Source organism: Sturnira hondurensis, unplaced genomic scaffold (assembly GCF_014824575.4).
Source record: "Sturnira hondurensis isolate 20B ecotype Veracruz unplaced genomic scaffold, ASM1482457v3 Scaffold0025376, whole genome shotgun sequence".
NCBI lineage: Eukaryota > Metazoa > Chordata > Mammalia > Chiroptera > Phyllostomidae > Sturnira > Sturnira hondurensis.
Genome location: NW_028098007.1, coordinates 319,399 through 327,445, shown reverse-complemented (window position 1 = coordinate 327,445; position 8,047 = coordinate 319,399). Strand labels below are relative to the sequence as shown.

The following is an 8,047-nucleotide window of genomic DNA, read 5'->3' as shown; positions in this document are numbered from 1 at the left end:
GCACAAGCCCTGCTGAGGGAAACAAGGAATAAGTGGTTGTTGAAGAAGTAAGCGCAGGAACGGTCACACTATTAGCTGTGGGCAAGACAGATCACTTTCCGACGGGGAGGTGGGAGCTCTTAGGGGAGAGGTAGGCATCCCAGGTCTGGGCTGGGGGTGGCGTCTCCCCCAGAGTAGTGTGTGCCGCCCATGTCACCTCTCCCTTTTCCCTGTCTGCAGGCGCATGCCGAGATGCAGCACTACGGGGTGAACGGCTACTCACTGCACGCCATGAACTCACTCAGTGCCATGTACAACCTGCACCAGCAGGCGGCCCAGCAAGCCCAGCACGCCCCCGACTACCGGCCATCGGTGCATGCACTGACGCTGGCTGAGCGCCTGGCTGGTAAGAGCTGTGGGGATGGGACCTTGGAGACAGGACTAGGAGGGTGGGGGGTGGAGGCTCTGGAATGCAGAGATAGGAGGGAGAGAGCACTGGAAAAGTTTCCTCTGGGAGGTACCAGAAGATCCAGGTCACTTAGCAACACAGAGGGATGTCAATTCAAAACTAGGTGTGGCCATCCAGAGCACCCCTTGTTGTCAGCGCTGTGCTGGGCACCGGAGTTGCCCTAGGCATTCAAATTCCCTAAACAACCCTGTGAGGGATTCATTAGCCTATCTCAGAGATGAAGAGACTTAGGTAGGAGGGAAGGTAAGGGACTAGCCCAGATTTTACAGCTAGGAAGTAGCTGGCGTGCCCAGGACAGGATATTTCAGGTACAGGGAGTCATGTAAATAATGAGGGTTCTCATGTTTCATACACTGCTGTGCCAGGCACTGTGCACAGCTGTCTGTCTTTCCGCATCAAACTGTTCAACCCTGATAAGAAGAGGTTATTATCTCCATTTTGTGGACGAGGAAACTAAGGCCCATAGAGGTTCAATTTAGGCAGGGGTGAGGCAATGGGGGAGTTTAGAACATAATATTGTAGCTAAAAATGTGAACTTTAAAATCACAGACTTGTAGTCCTTGTAGGATCTGCCCAGTCACCTCTTTCTATAGCCTCAGTTTCCCCCTGTATAAATGAGGCAATGGCAGGGACCCCCACAGGGTGTTTGGGAAGTTATATCAGAGAACTCAGGCAGAACAGTCAGCCGAGACTGGTGGGTGCTCAGAGGTCATTATCATGCAAGTCCCATGAAGGAGCTGCAGGCTGGTCCCCCCTTACCCTGACTCCTGGTTAAACTGATTGCTGTCCTGACAGCCTCTCCGTGGGTGTGGGAAGGGTTGGATGACATGGGTGAGGAGTGTGATTTACTGGGAGTTGATGTCAGCCCTCCTCCTGTCCTAGGCCAAACTTCCAGGATCTGTTGACCACATGTGGGCCCAATCCTGTGCCAGGCAGTCCTCAGAGGTTTTTGGTCACCCCTAAGGAGACCAGATGCCCATTGGCCCATGAGAGGTCATGGAAGGGGGCTGTGTGTGGCCAGGATCAAATGGCAGCGCCACTCAGAGCAGAATGATCAGCTGCTGTAGTCAGGGAGGGCTTCCTGGAGGTCATGGAACGGGTCTTAAAAGGTCGAGGAGGGGGCACTATGAGGACCCTGCCCGGGTAGAGGTGTGGGCTTGGAAGGAGGGGGGCGGCCACTCCCACTCTTTTACGTCCTGCCAGGCTCACTGGATAAAACCGTGCCCCTGGTCACCTTCTGCAGATAGGGGTGGGGGCTTAGCTTCCCACGTGGGAGTGTACATGCAGTTTTGTCCTGGCTATGGGATGCTTCTCTGGTCTGGGGTGAGTTTCCCCTGCCCAGCCTGGTGGTGACATTAGCTCCTGACTGTGTTCCAGGACCCAGAAAGACAGAGGTTCACCTCTGCTGGGGGCGGGGGCACTAGAGAACTGGAGGATTCAGCACTCCCCCCAGTTCTCTAATTCTTTAAAAAATTTTTTTTATTGATTTGAGAGAGAGAGAGAGATCAAGCTATTGTCCCACTGGTTTATGCAGTCTTTGGTTGATTCTTGTATGAGTCCTGACCGGGATCCAACCTGCAACCGGGATCCTTCCATTGGCATATTGGGACAATGCTCTAACCACCTAACCCACCCGACTGGGCCAGATTTCTAATTGTTAAGCAGAAGGGACATGAGCTCTAGATGGGACTTTGTATGGAGACTTGCCTTCCAGCAGCAGGCTTTGCCTGGTGTCCCAGGCTGCGACTGCCTACCCCTTGTAATTCTTGGAGCCAACCAGGGCTTGGATTACTGAGGGGTCCCCACTCCCTCCTCAGCCCCAAGGTGACTGGTGTGAGTTCAGGGGCTCAGTCCAGGTTGGTATTAGTGTCAGTTTATGAGGGGTTCAGGGCTTCCTTTTTAAACTGAAGAAGGAGCAGCCCAAAGTCTGAGACTTCTGGGCCACCCAGCTGCCTCCTTCTCTCTCACCACAAGGGTTGTGGATGACCCTCCAGTTCCTGGAGTGCAGAGGCTGACCCAGCCCAGGTTCCCTTCAGCAAAGGCAGTTCAGGATTCACTCACAGGTGATGGGGAGCAGCGGGAGGGAGGTTACTGGCCATCTTTGCAGAAGGGCTAGAGACTAGACACCAGCCCTAGGCAGACATCTACCCTGGGTGGTTTTCTTAAACCAACAGTGCACCAACCCCATCTCCTCTCCATGCCTGCAGTGGTTAGAACCTGGTTTCTGTCCTTTCATCCTGGAGGAAGCAGCCAGAGGGTCAAGACTAGATGCAATATGCCTTGCCTGTGCTCTCAGGCTCCTGCCAGAGGGTCAGGCTTTCTGTTGATGAGCAGGACCCTCAGGTCCTACCACCAGAGACTCATAGGCCAACCGGGATGACAGGATTCACACACAGCAGAGATAGAATTAAGTGCCAGGGAGTACTGTCTACATAGCAGACATCTCCCAACTAGACCTCGCAGAAAAGCCCCAGCTCACAGCCTGGCTTCTCCTGGTCAGAGGCCAGTATTCTGTTGGTATCCAGACTCTAAGGGTCATAGGACATTAGAATCTTTGTGACATGGGCGTATAGATTATTGGCATCATGAAGGGTATACCCAAAGTATCCCAAGACTTAAAGGATCTTAAGGCAGTGCCTGCCCACACCCAAACCAAATAAGAAAGAACCCCGATCACATTCCTGCCACTTGTTCTTGGAGATGAGTTAGACCTCTGTGGACCTGGTAGTGAATGATGGGGTGGTACAATCTTGACAAGCCAGCCCAAGGGGAAGGGGCCAGGGGCCAGCTCTGGCAGGAGCCTGGGTGTCCACAGTGGGTCGGAGCAGGGTAAGATTTACATACTATTTCCCATAATTAAATGGGCCCCCTCTCCTTGCCCTCCAACGGCTGTACATTTCAAGACATCATCTTGGAGGCCCGTTATGGCTCCCAGCACCGCAAACAGCGTCGCAGCCGCACGGCGTTCACTGCTCAGCAGCTCGAGGCCCTGGAAAAGACCTTCCAGAAGACTCACTACCCGGATGTGGTGATGCGCGAGAGACTGGCCATGTGCACCAACCTGCCCGAGGCTCGGGTACAGGTAGGGCCCCCCTCCTCTAACTAGACCTTACAGACAAGCGCCCACCGTCAGTCTGGCTTCCCAGTGTGTAGGAATCAGCAGTTTGGCCCTCAGTGCCAAAGTGTAACTGCTGTCTCCATGGACATCTTCAGTGACATCAGGGGAGTTTCCTAGAGGGCCAGGGCCAAGGCCAAGGTTATGATGCCCATCTCCTCCCAGAGCACCCAGCTCCACAACTGCCCTTCTCTCCTTCCCACTCTTACTGCTCCTCTCCCTGTGCCCAGGTGTGGTTCAAGAACCGCAGGGCCAAGTTCCGGAAGAAGCAGCGCAGCCTGCAGAAAGAACAGCTCCAGAAGCAGAAAGAAGCTGAGGCCTCCCACGGCGAAGGCAAGGTCGAGGCCCCAACCCCAGACAGCCAGGTGGAGACCGACCAGCCCCCAAGCCTGCCCAGCGGTGACCCTCCTGCTGAGATGCACCTGAGCCTGTCTGAGCAGTCGGCCAGTGAGTCAGCCCCGGAGGACCAGCCAGACCGGGAGGAGGATCTCCGGGCAGGGGCTGAGGATCCCAAGGCTGAGAAGAGCCCTGGGGCTGACAGCAAGGGGCTGGGCTGCAAGAGGGGCAGCCCCAAGGCAGGTGAGGCTGGGCAGGTGCTGTAAGTGGCTGGGGGAGAACAGCTGGGTGCAGCCAGCAGGGGCCTGGGTATAAGAGGTGGTGGGTCAGGCTTCAGCACAAGGTGCTTGGGTGTGACCCATGTGAAAGAACTTGGCCATAACAGGCCTTTGCCAGGTGGTCACACTTTAGGTGCTGAATCCTGGGAAGGTCTTGGGTGTTCTGGGGGAGAAACTCCGTGGCAGGGGGAGAGTACTCAGGGCTAAAGCTATTTACCAACCACTCTGCAATATTCTGGTATTTTAAGTTAGTATAGAGGTACCTGTGCATACTGGGTGAGTATACCATACTGGTAACAGAGATTCCCACATGCAGCTGACAGTTGGAGCCATGGTTTTCGAAGGGACAGAGCTCTGGCAGGAGGCTACCTCAGACCCAAACCCTGAGCCCAGGCAGGGAACGATGGGGCTGTGAGCTGAGAGCTAGAGGGGAGACAGGAGGGGGGGGAGGTGATGGCCCTCAAAAAGAAAAGGACTCTGCCCGAGAAGTCACACATGGGGGCTTTTGCAGGGTCCCTGAGGCTCCTGCAGGAAGCCTGGGTGTCTCCCTCCCAGGATTCTGAGGGGTGCTTCAGGGGGTACCCTGGCTGACAAGGGTGAGTATGGTTTCAGCCAAAAACTGTTTCTGTCATCAGTGGCAAGGGGTCTCCTCCTGGCAGACCAATGCCCTTGTTCTTGGTTCTCTGCTTGCAGATTCCCCAGGCAGCCTGGCCCTGGCTCCTGCAGCTCCTGGGGGCAGCCTCCTGGGCCCCTCCCACTCCTACTCCTCATCCCCGCTGAGCCTCTTCCGCCTGCAGGAGCAATTCCGCCAGCACATGGCAGCCACCAACAACCTGGTACACTACTCATCCTTCGAAGTGGGGGGCCCAGCCCCTGCTGCTGCTGCGGCTGCGGCTGCTGCTGTGCCCTACCTGGGTGTCAACATGGCCCCCCTGGGCTCACTGCACTGCCAGTCATACTACCAGTCCCTGTCAGCAGCTGCGGCTGCCCATCAGGGCGTGTGGGGGTCCCCACTGCTGCCCGCACCCCCAGCAGGCCTGGCACCTGCCTCAGCTGCCCTGAACAGTAAAACCACGAGCATCGAGAACCTGCGGCTTCGGGCCAAGCAGCATGCAGCCTCCCTGGGACTCGATACGCTGCCCAACTGACTGCTGGCCTCCAACCCAGCCAGGGGTCTTGGGTGCCCACCTCCCAGTCCCGTGGTTATGCTCAGATGGCTCTCAAGGAGTTAACTCAATGAGCCCAGGGATCCTGGGCCTGGAATCCCGCTCCCTGCTCCCCTCCCCCAGAGTCCTAGCCTAGGCGAAGCCCACACCTGCACTCTCTGCATGGCCCTGCTTGGATCCCAAGGAGGCGAGAGGCTGGGGGAGTGAGAGGCGCTCACTCGCTGGATCCCCACCTCAGCGTCGCCTCCTTCCTTCCCTCCCTCCCACTCCTTCTTCCCCCTAGTAAGTTGGTGTGCAGAATGTGAGATATAAATATAAATATATAAAACTATATTTTCAGGCGCTTGCCTGCCCCAGGCCCCCTGCCTGCTCCCTCTCTTGTCCTCTGCCGCCCTTGCCTCCTCCTGTGGCTCCGTATCTCACTCTGGCTCTTCCTTCTCTTTCTGTCTCTCTCCTTCTTCCCTGACATCCTCTCTCTCTGCCTCTGTCCTGTTTCTTGCGGCCTCTCCCATCAGCCTCTGGGTCTTCCACACTCCGCACTCCGCACTCCGGGTCTTAGCTCATGGCTCCTATCACTGCCCCCACTTTCTTTGATGCTGGCTGTGTTGGTGTGATGAATTCCCAAGCTGTTTTGTTTGGGGTTGTAGCTTTTTAGTTTTAGTAATGTTGCTTCTCCTGCTCCTTCTCTGCCTGCTTGTCTCATGCCCCTGCCCAGCCCTCCAAACCGCCACCCTCTCTGGGCAGCGGCTCCTCTCCACACCCAGCACAGGTGGTCAGGCCCTAGCTGGAGATGCTGCAGCCACTGGAGCTGCAGGTAGGAGGTGTCACTGGTCTCCACACCCACCCTCCCAGGGCCTGGCATCTAGAAGGTGTGAGGAGTCACATTCTCTTTCCTCAGGTTTGAGGCCCCGCCCCCAAGATTGAAGATGAGGGGAGTGGAGGCAGGAATCACGCTGGGGCAGGTGTTGGGACCATCAGGACAGAGGCCTGCAGCCCCTGCTCATCCAGGGCCCTAGACCTCCCCGATGAGACTTCCCTGGTTGGAAGGAGGTGGAGGGAGAAGGGGTGCTCTCAGACAGAGGTGGTACTCCTCTGCCACACCCTGGCCTGCTGGTTCAGCAGTCAGAGGCCACTGCAGGGGTGTGTCCCAGCCAGGAAGGAAGGCTGGACTCTAGCTCCTGGTCACAATGAGTGCAAACCACATGGCAGCGCGTAGTCTCAGGTGTCCATTGGCATCTGCTCCCAGAGCTGACTGTTGACGGAAGGGTTCCTGTTCAGCTAGTCCTTGATGTTTTCCTGTTTATGACGGGGAACCCAGTTCAGAAAACTCCCTTTCAGAGCAGAGTGACCTCGAGCCAGCCCGTAGCCTCTCTGGGCCCATGTCCTCATCTGGCTTAGATGGCCTGTCGCTGTCCTGTCCAGCTTTAGTTCTCTGCATGTCTGTGCTCAGAAGTTTTTAGTTAAACTCACAACCACAAAACAAAGCACAGAGTATGGGTTAGAAAATTACTGCTGCTTTGCTATGGAGCGGTGGGCATTGCACACACAAGACTCTCCACAGGCACCGCCACAATCTCTGGGCCTCAGTTTCCCAGTAAGTATTATGGGTCCTTTCAAGTTGAGACAATCTGGATTTGATCCTGCTTTTCTTGAGTTGCAGTGCTGGCCTCTGTGGTCATCGCATCTCCATGCCTTCACGTGGCTCAGGGCTCAGGGCAGGGTTGGGGGCTGGATTGCATAGATTCCCTCTGTGGGAGGTTCACCATGGAACTTTCCACACCCAACTTAGAGAAGTTTCATCTGAGATTCCTAAGGCTGTCTCTTCTCCCAGTGGAAGGAGGAGAGGGGCATCTACTGGTGTCTCAGTAGGCTTGGTCTGAAGAACTCTTGATGCTCATCCCCCTGGGGGTCTGGCTGAGGTGTGTGGAGAAGGCTCTGAATGGGGGAAAACAGTGAGGGGGCTGGTAGCCTTGGCCAGGAAAGCTGTTTGCACGAGGCAGTGGAGGGAGACTAAGTAGACCACAGGGAGGGTGTGGCTGGCTTCCTGAGAGGTGGGACTCGGCCCTGGATCCAAGCTAAAGCCCTTACCTCCATAGCAGGTGAGAGCTTCTGAATAGGGATCAGATGAAGCAGGATCTGGGCTCTGGGATTTAGAAGGTGAACCCAACAGCCACAGGAGCAGCAGAGTAAGAGGCAGGAGACAGGAGGGTGGCAGAGACTTGAGGAGACAGAAGGAATTTTTGGTTCGTCCTCTGCAATCAACTCCAGGAGGGTCTGTTTCTGAACCCAACAAAATCTCATCTGGACCAAGCAAGGGGACAGAAGCTTTCTGCCTTTCCCTAGATACAAATGACTGTCACTGGGCCTTGGAATCCAATAGCTCTAAATATCACCTCCTCCAGGAAAGCCTTTCAGGAAAGTCTCATTCCTCACCTCTCCCTTCTATTTGAGCTTTCCATTTCCCTGCTTCCTCACTTCCCCAGAACATGGGCCAGAGGGGCCTGGGCCCACCCCACAACTCCATGGCCTGCGGGCTGTACAGACTGCTTTCCAAACCAGCTGTTTTGTGACCATTTGTGCTTAGAGGTTGTGCCAGCCGGTGGCAAAGACACTGTGTACCGTATTTATTTATTCTGTTAGTTGAGAGAACAAGACTCAGATTTCCCCCTCCCTTACCCCGGCCCCTGCATAGTGCAGCATGACA

General features: G+C 55.7%; 1 protein-coding gene across 1 annotated transcript; it reads left to right on the top strand.

Moving 5' to 3' along the window:
- Positions 1-222: 222 nt before the first annotated feature.
- DMBX1 (diencephalon/mesencephalon homeobox 1) lies at positions 223-5,759 on the top strand. The gene is made up of 4 exons (XM_037039511.1): positions 223-383; positions 3,335-3,530; positions 3,794-4,142; positions 4,871-5,759. The coding sequence occupies exons 1-4, from the start codon at positions 232-234 to the stop codon at positions 5,323-5,325; spliced, it is 1,152 nt and encodes a 383-aa protein (XP_036895406.1). The 5' UTR covers positions 223-231; the 3' UTR covers positions 5,326-5,759.
- The last annotated feature ends 2,288 nt before the right edge of the window (positions 5,760-8,047 follow it).

Coding starts and splice junctions, on each gene's coding strand:
- DMBX1 (XM_037039511.1), top strand. CDS start 232: ATGCAGCACTACGGGGTGAACGGCTACTCACTGCACGCCATGAACTCA. Junction 384..3,334: donor ACGCTGGCTGAGCGCCTGGC/TGGTAAGAGCTG, acceptor CTTGCCCTCCAA/CGGCTGTACATTTCAAGACA. Junction 3,531..3,793: donor TGCCCGAGGCTCGGGTACAG/GTAGGGCCCCCC, acceptor CCCTGTGCCCAG/GTGTGGTTCAAGAACCGCAG.